We start from the raw sequence: 27,216 nt of genomic DNA, 5'->3' as shown, positions 1-27,216 counted from the left end.
CCCCGGTATCACAGGATTGTCAATACATTGGCTGAAAATATGACAGTCTAGATAAAACATCACATTGAAAAACATGCATTTTGGATTATATATCAGGTTTTAGCAAAAAAAGGTAAATTAACTAGTATTATATATTCAGTGTTTGCACTTAGTAAATTGTTTGTTTTATAACATTTCTTAAAACAAAATTAAATGACTATTTAAGCTATGTGTAATATTAATGATAGAGTTGATCAAAACCTTAATGCTCAAGTGCTTTATATTATATAATGGGAACTTTATTTAAAAAAAAATGGTCAGAAACTGTTGGCATGATTTAAAAAAACAATCATTCAAATGTTCCTTGAATAACGCTTTGCAAAGATGGTTTAAATTGATCAGAATGGTCAAAAGAAGGCAAAACGCGTGATCATTTTTTTTTCTATATTGTGTATCGGAGACGTTAAAAATCTTCATGTGAAACTGCCGGTGTAATGAAGTATTTCGACCCCCATAGAATAATGACCCCCCGGTCATTATTCTATAGAAAAAGTGACCCCCCGGTCATAGTATTATGACCTCCAGATCATAGTACTATGACTCCCCCACGTGAAGTAAACTGAACCTCACGAAGAATATTGACTCCCATAAATCAACGACCCCCGGTCATTTGGTCAAATTTAGTGATAACTCAATTATCTAAGGCCTAATTACTGCATTTTATGCCCCCACTCGGGGGAGGTAGGCATATAGATTTGCCCTTGTCCGTCCGTCCGTCCTTCCGTTTGACCATTAGCCCCAGATACCATCACTTGACACAGAAATCAGAGCATTCCGCAACGGGAAAAGGGATTCTATTTCTAGACGCTGTGTCTTGGTGTATACATTTTTTTCAGGAAAATAATAATTCACAATACGTTCACAAAACACGCCAGTGTCAATAATCCCTGCAAATTTCGGTATGAAGTAATCTTCAGAAGAAAACTGCACAAGAAACTGCTAGCATAGAACTTAGTATTAATAGAAGTTGCAATACTTAGCAGTGGCAGTAAAGTACGGTAGCGGCAACAATAGAAAGTAGTAATAGAAGTAGTAGTAGTAGTAGTAGTAGTAGTAGTAGTGGCAGTGGTAGTGGCAGTTGCAGTAGCAGCAGCAGCAGCAGCAGCAGCAGCAGCAGAGGAATAAGTGACAGCAACAACAGCAGCAGGAGAAGAAGAGGTAGATGTACAAGACGTATTAGTGGAAGCAGGTATAGTAGTATCAGTAGCAGCAGTTGTAGTAGTAGTAGTAGAAGTAGTAGTAGTAGTAGTAGTAGTAGAAGAAGAAGAAGTACATGTAGTAATAGCAATAGAAGTAGCGGCACCAGTAATAGTAGTACAATCAAAATGTTACTATTGGCAATGGAGGGTATTAGAGTTGTAGATCTAGTAAAATTGTCAGTTAGGTTTGGTGGAGATCACTTTTTAATAGATATTATCGTCGAAAGTCTTTTTAGGAGCCGGTGTTTTACACGGAAAGAGTAACTTTTTTAAATAGAATAATGTCCGGGAGTCGATATTGTATGAGAGTTCGAATGTAGTAATTTCGACAGTGAGTATTTTACATGGAAGGAGTCACTTTTTCTATAGAATAATAACCGGGGTCGTTATTCTATGAGATTCGAAGGGAGTCATCTTTAGGGAGTCAGTATTTTACTTGGAGGGGTCAGTTTTTCTATAGAATAATGACCAGGGGGTCGTTATTCTATAGAGTTTTCAAAGGGAGTCAGTTTTTTATAAGGGGAGTCAATATTTTACAGGAAAGGAGTCATATTTTCTATAGAATAATGACCGGGTGGTCGTTATTCTATGGGGGTCGAAATACTTCATTACACCGGCTCAATTTAATGTCATTTTTACACAAAGGTTTCTTCAGTGGCCCTTTATCAAAAAGATTATTCTGTGTGGGGTAAATACTTCAACTAACTGATTTGAGAACATTTTACAAATACTATGAATACCCGTACAAAAGTTTGATATTTTGATTCGACATAAAACATAGACAATACCTTCAATTTTTCGTTTAAATTAAGATATTTAGGTGTTCTCTGTTTTCTAAATATCAAGTATATTATTATGGTAACACTTGTCACATATTACTTTTCCCCACAGGGGCTCGTATGACTTAATCAAATGAACGAAGTGACTTCCACTCACAAACAAATGTAAATATAAAACTTGGCTTAGTCTCTATGTGCAGTTGGTCTGTATTAACAAAATGAAAATGTATGATTTTAAAATGAAGCTAGTGATGTTTAGAGTGATTGTGTGTATGACAGACGGGAAACGATAAAATATCAGAAAAAAAGCATATTAAGATTGATCATCAGGTGGTATTTATTAAATGTCTGCACATATCGGAGTTAAAAACACCGAATACAAAGACTGGTGGTTTGAATTTTGTAAATACAGCTTGGTTTGATCGAAATCAATCAGCTATAAGCAGAAAAAAGTGTGAAGTACGGAAGGTCGGTGGATGTGCCCGCTAGTGGATAAAACAAAGTTTGGTGAGACAGCTAGGTCTTTAACTAATGTCAAAAGTCACCCCAACACCACTACCAAAAAAGCAACAAAAATCAACTTACCAAACTAGTTTTCGTATAAGTTTTGTTTTTTCTCAACTGTAAAGTTGGAGCATTCACAAATCATCTATAATGAATAGAATGTTCAGGTCTGCAAAATTTTACCTGCAATGTCAATCAGGATAAAACATACAGGAATGCATGTGATTGCATCATTTGATAAAATATTAAAAGTTTCTTTGTATTTTTTAAAAGTTAAACATGATTTGAAGCCTTAAGCGAGCTCAAAGAAAACAGGATTTACTACTTTAAATATACTTGCGTTACCGTAAAACTCAATTCTCGAGCAGGCCCGAATCTCTTCGTGCTAGTTTTTTTTTTTTTTTTTTTTTTTTGTTAAATGTTCAATAGCCTTAATAAATCTGACAATACTGGCGTAAATAAACATATAACGCAACGAGAAAAATAACATGACCTCATGCACTCAATAATGGCTATATGAAATTCGGACGTCAGTGCGGAAAACAATTGACGTTTCCGGTTCGTTTTGTAACTAAACGGTGAGTAGAAACAAGTATTATCGCATACTTGATGTCGTGAGATTGAAGTAAAGCAATACCATTTACAGGTTATTAGATTTGTATCGAGAAATATGCACGAGTTCAACAGCGGAAATATTGTGCGAATCTGGCATACAACACTTAAAAGTACGAGGGTTGATAAAAAGTAATGTCACTATATGTGACGCACCATGCCATTTTGGGTCCAAATTCGGCGTTACGTCATTTGAGAAAACATCGATTAAAGTTAGGTCACAAAAAAAATGCTGGACGTTACCACGTGTTCGCGGCAATTAATGCATTTCTTGTTTTCAATAATACTCTACCTTGCCACAAGAAAAAATGAAGTGACATTTATTAACATTTCCGTGTTTTGCAATTCCGTTTCTTTAAAAAATTTAAATGATTGATAATTTATCGCCCTTTGAATCGACACGCCATTTGTAAACATCGAAGGTCGCGGGGAAAATGAAACTACCAAAAACAATTATTTGATGATTTATTTCGATTGTATAAAGAATGACAGTTAGCAAATCTCAAGGTAAGTAAGTATTTAAGCGATATGTAGTATTAAAAATATTATTTGAGTTCATATCGACAGTTTTGTCCGATATCTTTTCCAAAAATAGCCCGGATTTGACACTAATGACAGATTCGAGGTAGATTTAGCGCAGTTCACATTTTATTTACAAGTGTCAATATATTGTAGACTATATTTTATTTACTGAATCTGCCATGAATTCAACTTTTTTTAAATCGGTTTTGACTCTTACTCAGTAGAATCTGTATGCAAGACAATTACAAGAAGACCTTGTGACTCTGGTGCCAGACAAAATTACAACAGTCAGTCATAATGTTTAGTTACATATTAAAGTTAAAGCCCTGATCATTTTATAAATATAGCCATGCCATGAAAGTGACTGATTAAGAATAGTTGAAACACATCTATTGTCAGCTTCAACCACTAATTTCTTACATGTAATGTCAAATCAGTCCATACATAAAACTTCTACAAGGCATAAATATTGTTTTTACTTGGAAAGAGACAGTTTTTTTTCCAAAGCTTTTCATGTTAAATTTGCATACTGTTCACTTGGCCATTATTTCTGGATTCCTCACCATTTTGTACTGTTCTTGGCAAGTGACTAAAAACCACTTAGCAAAATAAATAAACTTTAGATACATTCTGTTTTGAAAGCCTTGCCAGGAATTCAAACCTATTACTCTTTTTATAGAAGTCTTTGTGCTAAATAAGTACTGAGCTAACTGCCCAGGGCATTTTTATCTCACATTTCAGCCTTTTTCAGTATTTTTTTTCATTTTACAGATCAACCACTGAGGATTGTTTGGCTTGATGCAATGACCTTAAACAGTGAAATTATTTTCCAGGAAGGTCTATACACAACAAGCTGGATTTTATGGGGGTTTGTAAATTTCTTCTTACATTTTTACACTTACTATACTGCTATTCTAAGAAAGATAAAGACATTAAAGTAGCATAAACATAAATGATCTATTTCATTCATAACATTTTAAGAGAAATGATTTTGATTATAGACCCATTCAACAAATATGTGTAATATATTAAGAAGTGAATAAGTAATGACATACAATAATTGAATATATCATGTACGTATTTTTTCATATTTTCAAAATTATTTTTACAGTATTTGTGTTTACATTAAGTTTGATTGCATGAATTGTATGTCTAGTCTGTAGGAATCTTAGCTAGTTTATGTATTCTTGAAAAGCTACTTTTTCTGCATGAATACTGTAAGATTCTTGGATGAGTTTATACTTATCAAATCTGCTTTCAGTCAGCTTTTAACAAAAAGACTCTCTTAAGCTTAAAAAGATGCTTTACAGTCTTATATTCTGTAACCTTATACTAATCTTATTAAAATGAAGTTCTAATGTTGATGAATTTTTGTTTTGCAGAGATGAAAGAACTATGAATATGTAAATGGGAATGAAACAGAAGGAATTAATATGTTCTACTGATCATCCAGCTGAAATCATGCCTGTGGAATAGAGTGCATGTCACAAATACTGATATGAGCAAATAACTCCATATTGAACAAATAATGTCATGTTTCCTGCCCTCATGACCTGAAAAAGTTAAAAATTCTAGTTCAAATTACAAATGTGTTTCAAGAAAAAGTAAAACTTAGTCAGCTGTGAGAAATATTGGGTAAAAGTAGTGTTTTGATGTCATGACAGCTGTTAAGTTGTTTGAGAAGCACTATCTTAATTGTTCTAACAATACAGAATTTAACATAAATTTTCCAAAACTGCATGCATGAAATACTAAGACATGTCTGTTGAATGAATCCTAGTTGTTTCAAAACTAAACATGTGTGACATTAAAGCACAACCTTTGGAGGAAACATTTTTACAATAAAAACTGCCTTGCCAGTGTGAGTGTAGGAAGGATTTTTCCAGAAATGGCAGAAAACTACCAATATAGCAGAAAGTATTTGTTACTGGCTGAATATAATATATTTTATTTCAAGAATTAATCATGTTAATCCATGGTTATAATTGTGTTAAAAGATATTTTTACATGACATGACCTTTGCAGAAATAGCTATTTTTTTGCAAAACATTGTGAGTTGCCATGGTAACACAAATTTGACTTAAATTTAGATTTGTTTGATTATGTAGACAGCATGTGTCTTCTTTATATTCTGCTAATCAGACTATGTTCTGCAAGAAAATATATTTTATGTGTAACCATCAACAAAACATGTCATAACACAAATCTGTCATAAAATGGCAGAGCTGTAATGCAGGTAGGCATATCAGGAAAATATGTAGTTCTGAAAGACAAGTTATATTACATAAAATGATGTTTGTTTTTTATAAATGATCATAATTGACCATTTGTGGTGTAAAACAAATGTATACTGAACAGATGCTAAATGAATGTTCTGATTCTTTCTGGAAAATTTACAAAAAACTACTATTTTAAGAAAATAGTGTATTGTTGCCATGGTAACATTAATTTAACTTTTAAATTATTTTGGATATCATCATATGTAAACAACATCTTTCTTGTTTATATGTTAAGCTGTATTATGTTAGTGAATATATTTTCATATGTAATAATTGCATCAACAAAGCACTATGTTATTACACAAGCCTGCCTTAAAATGGCAATAGTTGTAACTGAGAGAGGTGTATCTGAAAATTATGTATTTCTCAAACCATATTACATTAATTTTCACGGAATGATGTCTACTCTCTTACTTTTAAATAAGAAAACAGACAGCTTTTGATGTAAATATATGGAAAAACACTTCCAATATTCAATTTATTACAAAGAAACTGCCAAAAATGTTAGTATTTTTGTAAGAAAATACCACATTGTTGCCATGGTAATGTTAGTATTTTTGTAAGAAAATACCACATCTTTGCCATGGTAATGATTCACTGATCAGTAATCTAAGTCTTTTGAAATTTTAGCAAACTCACAGTTGATAATAACAGTCTAATAATTATATTTTCTTGCCTGATATTCTTTCTTACTGTTTAATAGATAAAGTGTCTATAATAATAAGATTAATGTCCTAGTTTTTGGGATGTTGTCTAATTTGATATCAAATGATTTCTGTATCTTGTTCAAAAGAATGTCATAAAACAGTTGTCTGTAAACTGTTAGCACACTAGAAAAAGTTAATTGTGTTTTTATTTCACATTCTATGTAATTTATTGCCAGATTCATCAAAAAACTGTTAAAAAAGAGGTTAAACAACAGTGTTGCTATAGAAACGATTTTTAGAACATAAATATTTTTATACTACATGAAAGAAAGAGACAAAAAGAAATACATTCCATTAATTGCATGTTGCTTTTATTATTTTATCATGTATTTTATCTTGATATTATTTAAATATGGTGTCATTATTAAGATATACTGCCTCAATTTTGATACTGTTAGACAAAAACATGGTGTCCGAAAAGTGGTAATATCTCCATGACAACGACTGATTTTTGTTGTCAAATTGAAGATTTTTACTCAGAACGGGTCAGTCTGTCAGATTAGCCCAAAACCCCATTTTTGACCAAAATTGCATTTGGACCCAAAATCTCATGCTCTGTCACATATGTATAAAATCGTGTATAATGAAATGAAATAAACAAAAAATGCAAAACGAAGTACCTTTATCTGTTTACAAAAATGTCTGAAAATGTTGATTAGATATGTTTCAAAGCTTCAACGATATCGACATAAACGGGTTATTAAAGTCCTAGACGACGTTTCTTACTGCCTGCTATCAATATCCATTCCTTTTAAAAGTATCGTCCTTGATTTTCTACACACCGCTCATGTCTGTTCACCCATTTACGGAAAGCATCAACATACTATTACTTTGAATAAAATGAAAATCCCTTTTTACATGCTGTATACAAGCCCCCCGGTTCACTGTTTACGACCCATATGTGTTATCTATAGCCTGTGTGACCTCTAACCGAGACTTTCCTAATTTGAAACAACGATGGAGAACAGCGCGCTGCGATTTTTTGTCTAATACCCCAGTCACACATACGGCGCGGATAGCTACGTCTAGCTACGGATATATACGTAATAATCCGTATCGATCCGTACCGGAGCCGTACGGATTGATACGGATTGAAACGGATTACTACTTTACGGTACTGTTCAGGTACGGATCGATACGGATTACAACGTTTCTATCCGTACCTAGACGTAGCCATCCACGACGTATGTGTGACTGGGGTAATACATCGGCATAGTTTCTCTCAGCGTTATCAAGCGAGAACATTGCATAGATATTTTCAACGGGCGGTGTGACGTCAATAAAATTTCAACAGCGGACGGCAGAGATACGAGATGTCACGTTGTAAAAAATTTCATATGATCTTGCGCGTTATTTTGATAAAGATCACTGGCTGCCTATGACAGTTTTATCAATGAAACCAATAATAGTTAAGCGTGCGGCGACATAACGTCAGTGGTATCTTTTTTTATTTTATATGCATTTTTAACCAAAAAAAATAATAACAAAAAACATCGGAAATGAACATTTTACCATATTATCAGAATTGATTTTGTACATTTCGATTGATTTTTATTAATATTATGAATTAGCGCACCATGGACGCAGTGAAATTACTTTTGAATCATCCCTTGTATTATATAAAATATCTAAATATTTTTCCTTAGCCTGTGTAAAACTGAAAATGAGGTCACAATTGATGTCACGCACTCGATATGAAATTTAAACGTCAATATGGAAACAACATTGACGTTCCAGGTTCCACTATTATTGAATAGAGTATATAAATGAGTATGCAGTACACTACTGTAATAAAGCTCTGACGCAGACCTTGTTTTAAGTATTGGAGACGTTGGTCGAAATGTCTTGAATTATAAAGGTTAATAAAAGAAATAAAAATACCCGACTAACCACGAAAAATCCGTTCTAAATTCCCGCCAAACAAGATCAATAAATTACCGTACAGCCTGACAATTTCAAAACGGGAATAATTTCACTTACTCACACTTACGCTGTGAGTAAATCAATTATTCTCTAATCTTAATTATCAGAAGAAAAAAAGAAAGAAAAAAAAACAGATACAGTATAGGTTTAGACTATGTATTTTGACAGCAAATATCAAGTTCAATTAGCATCAGATGTTAAGATGGTATTGTATGTTATTTGGTATTTCTTGATAATTTTTTCCTCTTTGTTGTGTGTGTGTGTGTTCGGGTTTAACGTCTTTTTCAACAATTTTTCAGTCATATAAACGACGGTGTCTACTTGTAGCAGTGAGCACAATGCCCAACTTTATAGTGCTGCCTCACTGGAATATCATGCCGTAGACACGTGGCATGATACCCCATCCAGTCACATTATACTGACACCGGGCTGACCAGTCCTAGCACTATCCCCTTAATGCTGAGCGGCAAGCGAGGAAGCTGATAGTACCATTGTTTTTACGTCTTTGGTATGACGCGGCCGAGGTCGTGGGTTCGATCCCCGGCCGCGTCATACCAAAGACGTAAAAAAATGGTACTAGCAGCTTCCTCGCTTGGCGCTCAGCATTAAGGGGATAGTGCTAGGACTGGTCAGCCCGGTGTCAGTATAATGTGACCGGGTAGGGTATCATGCCACGTGTCTACGGCATGATATTCCAGTGAGGCAGCACTATAAAGTTGGGCATTGTGCTCACTGCTACAAGTAGACACCGTCGTTTATATGACTGAAAAATTGTTGAAAAAGACGTTAAACCCGAACACACACACACACAACAAAGAGGGAAAAATTATCAAGAAATACCAAATAACATACAATACCATCTTAACATCTGATGCTAATTTGAAGACTTGTAACTGTAACATTCTTAACCGCAACTGCAGTTATCATGCCCTCCTCTACATCCAGAATCTAATCCAGGTTAGTACTATTTTACATCAAATCTGTCCATTCAGTTCTAAAATATTGAAATGTTAATCAATATGATGTCATCAAAAAGTACACGTGTTATAATATAATCATCAGTATATTCTAAAAGCTATAAAGAAAGCATTACTGTCATACTGATATAACTATCGAAACAAATGTGTTCTTTTTGTTGTATTCGAAGTGAAATTAATAATTTAAATGTGTTTGTCTAAAACAATTCAGTGAAAGCATAACTGTGTACTAAACAGTTTAAGGAAAATAAAGAAATAAATGAATGAATAGAAATAAATTATTAAGACAATCGATTCATGTATACTTTGCTCACCACAAAAATGAAGTTTAGAATACTTATCTCGAACAGGCAGAATTGGAATGACATCTCACCGTAACTAAGCCACAATCACTCTATTCTTTCGTCAACTTCAGATCCATGCATCTCCAAAACCATCTTGTTAACTGGACATGTCATCAATTTTTTCCATATAACACAGCCTGGGCACATTACTAGAAGTTTATGATCCGTCTGTTCCACATAACGCAGCCTAGGCACATAACCAGATAGCTATCACCCATGCGAATCACCTAATGCAACCTGGGCACATAACCAAAAACTTATCAGCCGTGTATTAAACATAACGCAACCTGGGCACATAACCCATAAGGAAATCACCCGTGCGTAAAACATAACGAAGCCTGGGCACATAACCCGAAGGATATCAACCGTGCGTACAACAAGTTAGTTTAAACATATTTTATTGCTTATAATACATGTATTTATATCATTACAGCAACATATGGATATTAACAATCAATTGAATTATAGCAATAGGGTCGGGCCACAAGTTTTAATGCAACGCAGCCTGGGCACATAACCCGAAGGATATCACCCGTGGGTACAACAAGTTTTAATATAACGCAGCCTGGGCACATAACCCGAAGGATATCACCCGTGCATACAACAAGTTTTAATACAACGCAGCCTGGGCACATAACCCGAAGGATATCACCCGTGCGTACAACAAGTTTTAATACAACGCAGCCTGGGCACATAACCCGAAGGATATCACCCGTGCGTACAACGATTTTTAATACAACGCAGCCTGGGCACATAACCCGAAGGATATCACCCGTGCGTACAACAAGTTTTAATACAACGCTGCCTGGGCACATAACTCGAAGGATATCACCCGTGCATACAGCAAGTTTTAATACAACGCAGCCTTGGCACATAACCCGAAGGATATCACCCGTGCGTACAACAAGTTTTAATACAACGCTGCCTGGGCACATAACCCGAAGGATATCACCCGTGCGTACAACAAGTTTTAATACAACGCTGCCTGGGCACATAACCCGAAGGATATTAACCGTGCGTACAACAAGTTTTAATACAACGCTGCCTGGGCACATAATCCGAAAGATATCACTCGTGCGTACAACAAGTTTTAATACAACGCAGCCTGGGCACATAACTCGAAGTATATCACCCGTGCGTACAACAAGTTTTAATACAACGCAGCCTGGGCACATAACCCGAAGAATATCAACCGTGCGTAGAACAAGTTTTAATACAACGTTTCCTGGGCACATAACCCGAAGGATATCACCCATGCGTACAACAAGTTTTAATACAACGCAGCCTGGGCACTTAACCCGAAAGGTATCTCCTGTGCGTTCCACATAGAGCAACCTGGACACATAACATAAGGATATAACACATGCGTACAACATAACGGAAACTTGGCACATAACTCCGAAAGATATCACACGTGCGTTCCACATAAAGCAGCCTGGACACATAACATAAGGATATCACCCGTGCATTCAACATAAAACCTAGGGACATAACCAAAAGGTTATTACCGTACCTCTATAAACTTGGTTATCATATAATGAAACGTAGGCACATAATTCAAAGTTGTCACCCGTACAGACAAATTTACATAATCAGTGCACTAAAAGTCAGTGCTATCATCAATCACTCTGCAAGCTCACAACTCCACATTATACCCTTTTTATAGAATAACTTGTTTGAATAAGTTCAACTGAGTCGGCTTTGATAAAGGTACAGAATGACATCCTCACATCTCTCGATCAAAATTCTGTAACAGTCCTCGTGCTACTCGATCTTTCTGCGGCTTTCGACACGATTGATCACCAAACACTGTTACACCGGCTCGAACATCATTTTGGAGTCACAGACAAAGCACTTGCATGGATGTCATCATATCTTAGTGACCGCTATCAAACTGTATGCGTTGATGGTGAGTTGTCGACGCCTACGTTGATAGAATACAGTGTGCCCCAGGGATCAGTGCTTGGTCCAAAGAACTATATCATGTACACTAAACCCGTGGGTCTGAAGGAGCTTCACTGGTTGCCAGTGAAATACAGGGTGCAGTACAAGGTTCTGACCCACACCTTTAAGGCGTTACACAATCAGTCCCCTGCCTATATTAGGGATATGCTAGAAGTGTATAAACCGGTCAGGACCCTAAGATCGCAAGACACTGGTCACTGGTTATGCCAAAATCTAATACCATGATGTATGGCAATCGCAGCTTTTCGTGCACTGCTCCAAAGCTTTGGAACTCTCTTCCTGTCAAGATCAGGGAAGCTGACACGCTAGCTGCTTTCAAAAGCCTGCTCAAAACCCACTTCTTTGTACAATATTTTGTTAACTGACCGATACATTTATTTTTTTTTTTATCCTGTTTTTTTTTTTTTTTTTTTTTTTTTTTTTTTTTTTTTTTTAAATTATACTTGTTCTCATTCATGATTTTTGTTAATGTGGAATGCATTATCTTTGTATACGTATTTGTTTGTATTTTTGCAATTTATTCTGTAAAGCACTTTTGAACGTGTACAAGTGCATGAAAAGAGTGCTATATAAATGTGGTATAATAATAATAACGGCAGTATCGTCACGATATAAGTGACCTGCATATGTCAAGGCAAGGTTTTAGCTTATATTCGACAAAAAGAATCTGTGTCCAAGGGAAGTATGTACCAAACATCTCATTATCACCGTGTATTCTAAAAAAGCAACATGTGAACATAACGCAGTCACAAAACCGTGGACAATAGGATATACGGGAGGGGCATACAATTAGATGTGCATTGTTGAATATACAATGCCTGATCAGCAAAAACGTTAATAAACTGGAGTCAAAAGAATTGAAACACTTATTCGCAAATAATGATTTTGTTTTCTTTACAGAAACTTGGTCTAATGATTTGCATGAAATGACAGTTGATGGATTTCAATTATATAATTTGCATCGTACAGAGAAAAGTGTTCATACCAAACGTGAGTCTGGCGGTCTTGCCTGTTTTATCAAAAATGAGCTTTCTAATTTTGTCTCACTCTACTGTACCGAAAATGATGATATAGTGTGGCTAAAAGTGGATAGGAGTTTATTTAGTTCACAATATGATGTATATATATGTTTGTGTTATAATGTACCGAAAGGTAGTTCAAGGGAAGTTTTCATTGATACTGATATATATGATAGAATTTCGATGACCATGTCAAAAATCCAAAGTTCATGTAACAGTAAATGCAGATTTATTGTTCTTGGAGATTTAAATAGTAGAATTGGCCAGTTAAATGATTATTTAGAATTAGACTTCGTTGATGATCACACAAATTTTCTGCCGGAGGATTATATATCAGACATTGAGTGTGCGCGGTCATCACAAGACTACGGTACAAATCAGTATGGCACGCTTTTACTTGATTTTTTAAAACAAACAGGATTGAGAATTGTTAATGGTAGGGTTGGTAGAGACCGGTCTATTGGTAAGTGTACATATGTTGGGCCTATGGGTAGTAGATTAATAGATTATGTGATTGCAAGCCAAACGTTATTTGACAATTTTGAGTATTTCGAAGTTTCAGAACCAAATATACTCTCAGACCACTGTGTAATTAATTTTGGTGTATCTATTCGTCGAAACATGGTAAATAGCCATAAAGATATACAAATCTTACAGATGTGTCTATAATACAAGTGGGACGGAAATAAGAGTCAGAAATATAAAGATTCTTTGAATACAGAAAATGTTAAAAATACATTACGTAATCTTTGCTCGGATCTTGAAAATGTGGAGAATTGTGAGCAAATAGATAATAACCTAGCTAATTTTTTGTCACTTATGGGCGAAGTATGTGACCCATTATTTAGACAAGAGATTAAATCTGCCCCATCTCAAAATGTATCTGGTTTTAATAATGCTAACAAATAGTTCGATGAAGAATGTATGTTAAAGAGGAATATTTTTTATCATTGCTTAAATGAATATCGATTAAATAAGTCAAATGAAAACAGGCGGAATATGTGTAATGCACGATCTGTGTATGAACGCACTATTAGAAATAAGCGTTACAAATACAGAGAAAACTACACAAATTCCTTTTTAAACGCTAGAAAAGATAATGCAAGGGCTTATTGGAAAATGTTAAAAGATGCAGCTTATGTTAAAACAAATACATTGTCGGCTAATGAATTTGCCAGGTACTTTAAAGCTATTAATAACCCTGAAGATGCTTTTTATCAACCATACGAAGATATTTTATATTTTACTGATAGATTTTTAAATGGTGAAATGCAGGTTATGTTTGAAGAGCTGGATGTAAGAATAGAGGATGAGGAGATATTTTTTGCTGTTAAACAATTAAAAAATAATTCTAGTGCAGGTGTAGATAATTTGATAAATGAATTTTTCAAACATGGTATTTCTTCTTTATTACCTTACTTATCATGTCTTTATAATAGTTGTATCGAACACGGGCATTTCCCGGAGTCTTGGAGTGAAGGGCTTATAGTACCTATTTTTAAGAATGGCAGTCCTAATGACCCAAACAATTATCGAGGTATTACTCTTTTGAGTGCACTCGGAAAGCTTTTCACACGTATTATTAACAACAGACTGAATAAATGGGCCGAAAATTACAATGTTTATATTGAAGCTCAGGCTGGATTTAGGAAGGGTATGGGCACTACTGATAATATATTCGTCTTAAATGGTTTGATATCACATTGTCTGAATAATAATGAGATACTTTATTGTGCTTTTATTGATTTTACAAAAGCCTTTGATTTTATAGTTAGAGATATACTTTGGTATAAATTAATCAAGTATGGAGTTAGAGGCAAATTACTAAATGTTATTAGGGCTATGTATAATTCAGTAAAATCCAGAGTTAAGCTAATGAATACTTATAGTGACGAATTCGAATGTAATTTAGGCGTACGTCAAGGTGAATGTTTATCTCCTTTCCTTTTCAGTATGTTTTTGAATGATATTGAAGAGACTCTAATTATAGGTGGTGCTGAATGTATAGATTTGGACACGGTAAAACTATGTGTATTACTTTACGCCGATGACATAGTCCTTTTTTCTAAAACTGCAGAGGGACTCCAACAGTCTTTAGATATTTTACATAATTATTGCAGCAAATGGAAACTAACGGTAAATATACAAAAAACAAAAGTTGTTGTTTTTAGAAGAGGTGGCAGACTTCCAGAAAATATAAATTTTTATTATAACGGTCTGCGTTTGGAAATAGTCAGCAAGTTTAAATACTTAGGGGTTATATTTACTCCTGGTGGAGCATATAATGAAACAGATAAAATGTTATCTGGTCAAGCACTGAAAGCTATATTTATGTTGAATAAGTATATGTATAAGTTTACTAATATACCGTTAAATCATATTTTTGACTTATTTGATAAACTAATTATGCCAATACTTAATTATTCGTCTGAGGTATGGGGTTTTAACAAAGGTACTGCTGTTGAGAGAATTCATTTAAATTTTTGCAAACGACAACTTGGTGTTAAAATTAGCACTCAAAACAGTTTTGTGTATGGTGACTTAGGTAGATTACCCTTATCTGTTAAAAGACAAATAGATATAGTAAAATATTGGATAAAGATATGCAACACTTCTCATAACAAATATGTTAAGGTTATTAATAAATTATTGAAAAGAGAGTCAGATTTAGGAAAAGTAAACTGGGTTTCCAATGTTAAGACACTATTGTCTACTTCTGGGTTTTATGATATATGGCTAAGCCAAGGTGATTGTAATCAAAAACTGTTTTTATATAATTTCGAGCAAAGAATAAAGGACATATACATACAGAATTGGAATACAAAATTAGAAGAGTCTTCAAGGGCATTGTTTATCGCAATATTGCTAGTTTTGATTTCAAATCTTACTTAAATATTGTTAATGTTTATAAATACAGAGTTGCTTTAACCAAACTTCGATTATCTTCACATAGGTTAGAAGTGGAAACTGGACGTTGGAAAAGACCTAGTACAATTTACAATGAACGTAAATGCAATATATGTAATACTCTTGAAGATGAATATCATTTCGTATGTGAATGTGAACTTTACAAAGATCTTAGAAAACAATACATTAAACCTTATTTCAGAATTCATCCAAATTTTGTTAAATTCATAGAACTAATAACAAGTGAAAACACAGCATATCTAAGATCACTAGCAGCTTATATATATAAAGCATTTGAAAGAAGAAGACAACTATTGAATACTTTTATATAATAATAAATAGCTCATTATTGTCTCTCCCTGTAAATGTTGTATATAATGTTCTGATGCTTAGTAGTATTTGGTATGTGTTTCTGTTCGCCATCTGACCTGCATGTCATACTAGTATTTATTGTACATGTTAACATGTTTTGTAAATGTTCATGGGCCAGAAATGGCTTATTACGGAAATAAAATGTAAATACATAACTATCATGTATTCTGCATAAAATAACTTTTGAACATAACACTCTCACCTTGTATTCTACATAAAGTGACCTGTGAACAAATCATTGCGTTACCACCCTGTATTCTTTATAAAGTGTAATGACCTGTGAACATAATATTGCATTATCACTCTGTATCCTGCAAAAATGGATCTTTTACATAAGACGCCTTGTATCCTGCGAACAGCGAACTGTGTACATAACACTTCTTTATCTCATTGTTTTATGCATAAGTGACTTGAGAAATTAAAAGTTATCGCATTGTATGCACATAAAGTGACCAAATAAATTATTATCAACGCAGCATATATTATTTGGTGTTAAACGACTTTAATCATGCAAATGCAAACAAAGTGTTACTATGCCGGGTGTAGGGTAAAATAGGTGGACATGGATAAAAGTAGACAGCAAGTCATGTGCGCATGTGCTAATGTATATATAGTTAATGGGCGGAGAGCCCTAAATATAATCTCAGGGTACATCTCAAAACCTAAAATCACTGGTTCGCCGATTGATAAAAACAGCCAGTAACAAATAAATATCATCTGGATTCAAGACATTTAAATTTCCGTGTATAAATTGGCATAATATTCTATAGCTGACTTATCTTAATACGATGGACATTGATATCATCATAAGGTCTAAAAATAGTTTCTGTGTTTTTCCGGTTATATTTTACCTATATATAATGCGCAGCATGAAAGCTCCAGCGAATAGCGATAGTTGTGTGCTCGAGTCCAGTCAGAGATTATTATCAATCGGCGAACTAGTCGAGGTTATATTAAGCGCGCTCCGCCCATTAGCTATATATAAGTTAGCGCATGCGCATATGACCTTCTGTCCACTTTTTTCATGGGTCCACTTATTTCACCCCACGGATAATTGTGTCTTGTTTTAATAAAGCTTATTTCTTAAACTTGAATCTCATTTTACTAATTCAAAGAGTAAATGATAACAAAACAGTTCTTGATAATCAAGCTTAAGTGTAATAATAAACCACATATAAAACATGTGTATCTATCTTAACATTCCAAAACACTGTCTCTATTCATATTCGGAAATACTGTGCAGGTAAGGCAGAGAAAAATCTGCGTTGAAATAAGTTACACAACTTATCACTTAATTCATTAGATAGAACTTAAAAACGTTATATTTCATTAATCAGCTGACTTATAAACGATCCGGTAAGAGTTTTTAACATATCCGACTCTAGCAAAGACAGATTTCCACCTCCCATGCCGTTGCCTTAAGTCTTTCAAAGGTTTTATTGTTAGCGCTTACTGATGCTGCACCGGATCTGAATGAATGTAAACCATAAGAGCCAGGATTCAAACCTAATATTTCAAAATAAGACTTGAACAAGTCATTGACACCAGTATAAGAGAGCGGTTTATCTTTCTTCCTTAACACATACTTTTTCGACTGTTTACAGTATTGAACCGATCTAAAAACATATTCTGACGACTTTGAATTTATGTCAGCTTCAGACAAGTATCTTTCGAGTAAACGAACTGGACAGGAAAATGTAACTGTCCGGGCAATTACAACAGTATTGCCGTCTCTTAAGACATCCGTTTTAGATTTTGAAATAAATATTTGACAGTACGTGTCAAAAAAAATGTAATGTCCGATCTCCTTAAATTTAGAACTTCACTGATCCTAAAAAAATCAGCATATATAAGAACAAACAAAGATACGATTCTTAACTCTGCAAATGAACTGCTCTAAGAGGCAAAACTTAAAATAAGCTTTTTAATTATATCTGAAGTCATTGGTTCTTTCTTATTAACTTGTCTTGAATCCTTTTTGGGGGCCTCCGTGGCTGAGTGGTTAAGGTCGCTGACTTCAAATCACTTGCCCCTTATCAATGTGGGTTCGAGTGATGGATTTATCGAAATATGGTGGTAACCGCTAGATAAATCAACATGTATCCATTAGGTACAATATACTGTTTAGCTATTTTAAAATCCTCGAATTTAACACTTTCTTTTTTAACGTAAGTATAACAAATACTCAAATCCAAAATGAAACGCTTCTTGCCGGACGAGTTAACTGCTTCAGAGAGAGGATTAACATTATGCGGAATAAATGGTACCTCATATATACAATGTTTTTCTAGTAATTCAGTAACTGCCGAATCAAAAAATTTCTGATTTTCCATTGCAGACTTAATATCTTTATAACACATATCGGGGGTTTGATAATAAATTGAATGACGTAACCATTTTGAATAACTGTCATGACACCACTGTCCGGCTGAATAACATCTGACCAAAACTTTTCTGCATTTTTAATTCTACCTTTAACTGAACAATCAGATACTTTAAATTTGGTTTTCGAATGTTCACAAAAATAAAGTTTGAAAAGTCTACATAAGGATCAGATAAAAGCCAATACTTATCATGATGGTCGCAGTGCAAGCTTTCACTTCTTGGATTGTTCTGCCACAGTTGTTGCCGAACCGGAGGTTGGTGCCTGCGTGGAGCCCATGTGTGCTGATTGGGAAATGTCAGTTGCACAGCTGGAAGCGAAATGTTTTCCCAGCCCGCATTCTTCTCCTCTGTGAACGAATCTTCCCGCCATTTGAGTTATAGTGTTTTTACCACGAAAGCTGCGAAAAAACTGATCAGCAGGATTAACATTTGAAGGACTGTCAGACTTTTTGTACTTTTTAATTTTCTTTTTTGCCCTCTCTTCAGCCCTACGAATTCTCTTGTCATCATCGAAGTCGCTGGCCATACCACACAATTCACATTATTGGATGGTTGCCCAACCATCGGGCGAACTGTCAACGATTCTGATCAATTTATTCCAGTGCTAAATTTTGTCAGAAGCATCTTCAGTAAATTCATAGGCCTTTTTTGCCTCTCTAAGCTCAACTGCCGTTCTAATAGAAGCCAACAAGTTAAGAATCTCTGAGTTAAACGAAAATGTTTCCTGTTGGCAAGTTTTTTTTAAAGTAATAGAATTATTAGTTCTAACCTTCTTTCTCGTGTTTTCTGCTATCCATTCTAAATCTGTCGTCAAATCCCTCTTTAGCTGTGTAAATTTGCTGTCGAACAACTGCTCTAAATCTGAAACAACCTGTTTCCTCTATTCAACACTCGATTCATCAGGATGTGTATTGCTGTCAAAATTATAGCCTCAAGTGACGACTACACCTGTGTAACGCCTAAATACACCTGAATAACCACGAAAACCCCCTTCTAAATTCCCGCAAAACAAGATAACCGTACATCTGACAATTTCGAAACGAGAATAATTTCACTTATTCTCTGCAGTGCCTCGCATTTTCTTTAACTGTTTTGATATATTAAGTATAAGAAAGACACTCATATTTTATCCTCTAAATATTATGATTGCTGGACATGGGGCTACTACCGGACAGACCAATAAATATCTTCCCTGTTTTTTTCGTTTCTTCAGAAATGATAAAAGTTATGGTAAAGCACGTACTCATCATAATTGTGATCTTGGCCAGTGTACTTCAACAACATGCACGAGCTGAGCAAGGACAGTTTTATGGTGGATCAATGAGCTACAAAATGGACAAACAAGCCAACGGCACAAATATGGTTAGACTTTGATAGTTTCTTTTGCAACTGACTCGACATTATCGAGCTATTGTGCACAGCTTATATGTACAGTACAACCTCTCCAGAGCGACCCTCTCTTATGCAAAAACCTGTCTTTAACAACATCATCAAAATTTCCCTAAGCTGAAATATACTATCATATTTACCTCTCCGGAACAACAACCTCTACATAACAGCCAATATCTATATCTCCAAAAGGGTGATGCTCTACAGAGGTTGCACTGTAATAATTATAATATATTTGATTCAGATCGTGAAAAATGTTATTTACATATGAATTAATCATAATTTGAAATAGGCGAATAACACATTATGGTAGTCTTACATGTTTCTGATCCTCAAGAAAGTAGTATATAAAAAGCTAACACATTTAGAAATTCATGGCAAAGAGTACTTTACGCTTCATTTGCAAGTATTATATATATTTTTTTTGATTATTCCTGACATTTTTTGTAGGTGACCATTGAGCTAATTACAGGGTGGGTACTAGGGAAAGGTCCCTGTGGCCCAGGTTGTAGTCGTAGAGACATAGGTAGATCTACACGCTCTACAAGACCATTAATGACGAGAACATATTTAGACTATCTAGGAAACTACACATCTGACTATGTAAACAGGAGCACCGGTAAATGGGAAACTCGAGACATGAATGCGCTAGTACTTTCAACATACAATGAAACTGTAATAGCCGTCAGCGAGCACGAGAAATGGGAACAGGATATACTTCATTTTAGTTTCATAATGCCTACTGGAACAGAAAAATTACATATAAAGTAAGTAACAAGTAAAAACGTTTGTCTAAATTATCCACTTTAACTTTTGATGCAATAGATTGTTCACCTTAAATCTCGATGCATTAGTGCTAAGATAAGTACCAAGCTGTACGCGAGGTGAATACAGACGATGTATATATTATGCATTTCTTGAATAAATAATGATTTTAATACTTAAAACATTGTATTTTGTGTTTAACATTTTGATGTGTAAATTTTACATTCAAAGTTGTCACTCTTATACTATAAATATTGTTAAGACGGGACGTGTTTAAAAATTTATACCTTTTATAAAATATTTCAAGAGTTCTTTAAAATTATCTTACTGTTATAGTTCTCTTGTCGGAAAGAAATGTATTTCATAGGTGTGACTCCCATAGTATTCCCTGCTTTGGAGAGCGTGTCACAATTTTTACCTCACGTGAGCATGGTGAGCATGAAGTGCTCATATCGTTCGATGTAGGTCGTTCGCCCGTCCACCATCTATTATTTCTTTAAAGACCTCTCTTCCTACACCAATATGCCAATTTAAAATAAACTTCACAGAAATGTTCCCCTTTTAGATTCCTTAATAATTAAGGTCATCCTTGCTGATTTCTTGTTGCCATAGCAAAAACTTAAAGTTCACATGTCCATTTTTGAAATTATTTCAAGGCGGGACGGGATTTGTCTATCTAACGTTAAAGAAAATTTTGAAAATCTCCTTTCAACCATCAATCCGTTTTCAAACTTATTCGACCGTCTAGTTACTTTATTTCGTTAAAAAAGAACATGGCCGCCTTGGGACGGAGCTAAGTTTCTCTCGACGTCTATATGGAAAACGTTTGTTCTGAAACTGATTGTCAGAATTCAAAATAATTTCATACAGATGCTCATTCGGTGATCCTCAGCCAAATTTCTTCAAGCTTCCACTTGCATTACCCCGAGCCCAACCTGACCCCACCTCAGCCCAACCTTCTTACTTTTAGTTTCTTCTGTTTCTTGATATTTTCTCTTAGTTTCGTGTCATCCACATCCCGCTTCACCTCTACACACTCCTACATAACTCAACCTTCCCAATATTATACTATTTCTTGATATTATGTCTTAGTGTCCTATGTCTCAGCTAGACCCCTCTACACAAGAAACGCACATTCTTTACCCACCCTTATTTATTAAGCGGAAACTGCTGGCATATTCCCATCACCAAAAAATGTTCTATTTCAAAACGAACTAAAGTTATTTTTCAAAGTCAGGGTAGCGATATAGGACCACTTGTTTAACCTCCCATAAGATTCCTACATTTTCATTGTATAAAAGGTGGTCACATGGCGGCCTCCTATATTTTTATATAGGGTCAATAGATTTTCATGTCAGTCTAGGCTAAAAATAAGTGGTCGGTAAAAAAATCAAATATAAGGTATAAGTGATCTCCATGGACAAATGTGGTGTCAGTATGATGAATAAAGGGACTCGGCTAACGCCACGACCCCCATTAATCAAACGTACCCTATATATTTCCGCAGAAAGTCACTAACAAACCCAATGATTAATATTGTTTCATTTAGCATATACAGATTATTTCTATTTTCGTTGCGTTAACTGCCACACCGACACACTACGGTGAGTTTTCTAGTGTTTGTTGACGGAGGAAGATCACAGTTACCCCTCCGTACATTGTTTCAGACATGAAACAATTTACGTCCCCGGTGAGTGGGAGTGATTCAAAGACAACGAGCTTAACCACTCGACTGAGGCCCTAAAATGCAGCACTCGGCTTAAGCCCTTAGATGCAGACAAATTTAATAAATAAAAACGTGTTCAAGGTCGGGACAAATTATTTTTCATTCTTTATGGAATGGTTGCAAAAGCAGAAATAATAATACACGCATGTCAGTCTGCTCTTTCCAGTTCATGCTATAAACCGCGACAAAACCCTGATTTTATAAAAAAAAATGTTTCAGAGCTTCAAAACAACTGTCGGTGGCTTTAGTGTCAGTTTTCAAAAAATAAGACATTTGAGTAGCCAGAGTTCAGCCAGAGTTTAGCCAGAGTAGCCAGAGTTCAGCCAGAGTTTAGCCAGAGTAGCCAGAGAAGTCAGAACTCTGGTTACTCTGGCTATTCTATTTTTACACTCAAAGTTATATGGAATTCACTGCAATTGTTTATGATATCAATATAAACAAGAGGACCCATATGGTCCTGAATAAGGTCTTGAATCGTTTACCTGGACCTTGTGGGTTATGACAGTCATAGTAAAAATTCACAATTTGTAATTGTTAACTCTAAATTCTGGGCATTCTGGAAATTTTAAACTTATATTGTATAAGATTAGAAGTATATTGATTATCCACAGAGAGAGACTAATATTGCCTTTGGGGTGGTGATTCATTTAAAAGAACTCCATTATAAATTTTGCTAATTTACATGCAAAATATTTCAGCTCTTACCCTTGTGGCTCTGAAAAAGAGTTTTGCTATGTAAGTATATCATGTTTTTTTTCTATATAAAACTTAAGTAGAAACCATTTTGATTCTGGGGTATTGATTTGAACATGTAAACTATCTTAACTCTTGTCATTGCAGTTCTTTTGAGAAGATTTTAAAGGATTTTCCTGTAAGACTTTGCAAGCTCATTAGCACAAGCGGGGGCAATTTTGACATCAGGGGACAGGATTTGCTCAATTTTAAGAGTGGCATTCACTAGGCCATGCTACATACAATATATATATAGTCTGGGCCTAAAGGAAATAAGAATATTTTCATATGATTTAATATATTACTCTATGTGAAACTTAAAGCCCCAAGGAAGATCCAATATGACTCCGGTGTCCATGATTTGAACAATTTTGAAAGAGATGTATTTGACAATGCTTCTTGCAAAGTATCTAAACGCTGGGTCTTGTGATACTTGAGAAGATTTTTTAGGCTTTACAATATAAAATGGAATAAGTATTGAGTTCAGTCAAAGAGCCTGACTCAATCTGATAGTCAAGACAAAAGTTGATCACAAAACCTTTGGCCAGCCAAAGTAACCAGAGCAAATGAAATCCTGGTGACTCGGGCTTCTCCGGATACTCTGGCTGACCAGAGTAGTCAGAACATGTTAAAATCCTAGAAACTCTTGCTACTATGGCTGAACTCTGGCTACTCTGGCTGAACTCTGGCTGAACTCTGACTACTCTGACCAGCCAGAGTAACAAGAGTTCTGGCTACTCTGGCTACTCCAGAGTAACCAGAGTTCTGGCTACTCTGGCTACTCTAAATAGCCACTTGAAAATAGTAATTAACTTGAAATTCAGTTTAAACATGCTATTTAGATAGAAACGACATATTAAGTTTCATAATCAAACTCAGCTAAGACGGAAAGTGTTTTGTGAACCAGGTTACTCTGGCTACATTTAAAATCCTAGAAACTCTGGCTACTCTGAGCAAATAAAATCCAGGTGACTCAGGCTAGTCTGGATACTATGGCTGACCAGAGAAGCCAGAACATTTTAACATCCTAGAAATTCTGGCTTTTCTTGCTGAACTCTGGCTACTCTGGCTGAACTCTGGCTACTCTGGCCAGCCAGAATAACCAGAGTTATGACTTATCTGGCTGAACTCTGGCTACTCTGCCTGAACTCTGTTTACTCTGGCTAGCCAGAATACCAGAGTTCTGACTTCTCTGGCTACTCTGGCTAAACTCTGGCTGAACTCTGGCTACTCTGGCTAGAAACTCTGGCTTTTCTTGCTGAACTCTGGCTACTCTGGCCAGCCAGAGTAACCAGAGTTCTGGCTACTCTGGATGAACTCTGGCTACTCTGGCCAGTCAGAATAACCAGAGTTATGACTTCTCTGGCCGAACTCTGGCTACTCTGGCTGAACTCTGACTACTCTGGCTAGCCAGAATACCAGAGTTCTGACTTCTCTGGCTACTCTGGCTAAACTCTGGCTGAACTCTGGCTACTCTGGCTAAACTCTGGCTGAACTCTGGCTACTCTGGCTGCTCTGGCTAATTTCACGCACATTAAATTTTCGTACTTAAAGCGGCAGTTGTTTATTATAGAAGGTAAAAACGTGTAGTTTATGATGCTATTACAAGAGTTAGCTGAATGTTACATCATAATCATACCTTCAGGAAACGAATTAATAATTATAAAGGATTAGATCTTGTCAGCAATATAGCGTGTCACAGTCAGAGGAGAGGTAATATGGCTGCTACAAGAGACAGACTATTTCATGCAGAACGTAATATGACGCTACATGTTTGAAACTTAATACATTTATACAGAAATTGTAATTTATACCTGCATGTTTACTTTTCAGTTTTGATGGTGAATATTGGCGAAAAAATTTTACACTACAAAGAGGAACTGTCAGATGGCATTTACAAACCAGGGTGTCAGCAGCTGTGCGTAGTGACACGGGAAAAACTAACCAAAGTCCTCGGTCATTTGCAAAACCGTTCTATAGGCAAGGAATAAGTTTGCGGGAATACCTTTTTGCTTGATTTTAGTTCTCATATCAAATAGCAATTTGAACGCTATAAAGTTCAATGTCTTCTGGTATGGTCATCGCACAACAAGTGTTATCAAATGACTCCTTATTGAAACCGATGGTCCTTAGTTTTTGTTTTTGACTGGACTAAATTAAAAAACTAAATTTTGCTTGGTTAGGCTGAATACCTGAAGAACAAAATCATGAAGATTTATTTTTATGTCATGTGATACAACACTTCTGAAATGACATGTAACTTAATAGTCAAAACTGTTTGCTGCCTGTCTTTCGGAGCTTGGGCAATAGTTTTGACTATTTACCGGAAAGCGGTTAATTACCTGAATACTAAATCAAGTTGTAATTGATGGTATGTTAGCGTAAACCGTTTCACTATCTAGTCAGAAAGTACATTAGCTTTTTATTCTGGCACTATTTACTGACATTATCATCTCTTGATTGATTTAATTCTGCGGTTTTTGTACGAAGGCATTGACTTTGGAAAAGGATTTTTATTTGTTTTCATTTGTAACATATGATTTAAGATTAAAAAAACAACATTTAAGAGCATAAATCAAAGGTACAAAGGTAGATGTATCAACTCTGTTGAAGTCGAGATTAAACTTCATAGAATAGCTGTACACAGACGACAACACTCCCAGCAAGATATGACGTTGCATAGACGTTGTACGGACGTTAGACCATGACTTTGGATGATTCTGCGTATCATCAACATAACTATGTATTTTCTAATCTTTATTTCCTACAGTGGCATCTCCATATTTACGCGTGCACGTATGAAAACATATACAGACACACGTACATATTAACGCATGCACGCATATCTTTTTACCCAAAACAGCCTTTCGACGCGAATGGTACACCACAAAATATAGCATGTGCCAATAAGAAGTTAATGCCAAGTGGTAGAAAATTTAACAACATTTAATTGATACTACTTCATTTCAGAGTTAAATTAGGGGCAGCCACAGAAATACACATTCCAGCCGTTGATGATGACGGAGACTTTATTAAATGTGATATAGCAAAATATATTGAGGGAGGTGATATTGCAATCCATCCACCGCCAAATGTGCAAGTCTTCAAAGTAGGTTATCTTAATTTCGAAACGCAATGACGTCTTGCGCGCTTAATAATTACTAAAAAACACATTGCTGACAGTTATCATTTAACTTTAGTTGGCTAGGGTGTAAAAGTTTCGATATTGTTGCAAAGCTTTTCAAACATTTTAATATTATGCAATTTTATGGTATTCTGTTTCTTGATTGATTTTACGTTATGATTTTCACATTTTCAAAAGTGATTTCCTCTGTCAACCATTATTATATTCATGTGTTCATAGAACTGTACAGTATCCATCAATACATCAAAGTCTAGCAACTACACGGATGACTCATGGATCGCCGTGCCAGTCATTGTGAAGGACTACAATAGGAAGAAGATTATTTATGGCACGGATGAATACATGCCATACAAATATCGATTAAGTGCAACTGTTGTGCAGGTTATGCTTTATACAATGTATATAGATGTGTTCAAATTTGAGCATTGAACAGATTTGCTTAAGTTTACGTGTAAAATAAAAGCTCACAAAACAATTTTTGAAATATAGGTTTATATGCGTTTCAATCTTTTATGTAACGGTCACATCTAACAGTATTACGCATAGTGCTACTATCAAGCAATTGCACTATTTTATGATTATATTCTCATTTATTTTGTGTCCACTCCTCCACAGTGCTTATGGCCATGTTCGTCTGACTGTCCGTCCGTGCCCTTGTCTGAATTCGTGTCTGGGATTTCTCAAAACGTATTTGATCCAGATTTATCGAACTCTACTTGATTGTCATTCAGAATATGAAGTTGCGCAACAGGTGTTTTAATATTTTAAATATAAATATGAGTAGTTATATATATAGCGTTTTTAAGCCACTCTGACCCCAAACTGACACCATTTTGACCAATGCTAACCATTTAAAAAAACATTCGGTTTGGTCAATTAAAAAAAACCGGTTTGATGAACGTAAATCCCTGGGAACAAGATTCACT

At 35.1% G+C, this 27,216-nt stretch overlaps 1 protein-coding gene across 1 annotated transcript; it reads left to right on the top strand.

The window, feature by feature from the left end:
• On the top strand, window positions 1–25,191 carry LOC128556142 (uncharacterized). The gene is made up of 4 exons (XM_053540106.1): window positions 1–112; window positions 19,747–19,895; window positions 20,373–20,689; window positions 24,979–25,191. The coding sequence occupies exons 2-4, from the start codon at window positions 19,749–19,751 to the stop codon at window positions 25,160–25,162; spliced, it is 648 nt and encodes a 215-aa protein (XP_053396081.1). The 5' UTR covers window positions 1–112; window positions 19,747–19,748; the 3' UTR covers window positions 25,163–25,191.
• The last annotated feature ends 2,025 nt before the right edge of the window (window positions 25,192–27,216 follow it).

The sequence above is a fragment of the Mercenaria mercenaria genome, chromosome 4 (genome assembly GCF_021730395.1).
Source record: "Mercenaria mercenaria strain notata chromosome 4, MADL_Memer_1, whole genome shotgun sequence".
Classification (NCBI taxonomy): domain Eukaryota; kingdom Metazoa; phylum Mollusca; class Bivalvia; order Venerida; family Veneridae; genus Mercenaria; species Mercenaria mercenaria.
The sequence above is the reverse complement of the archived record's forward strand: the minus strand, read 5'-3'. Positions and strand labels throughout refer to the sequence as shown.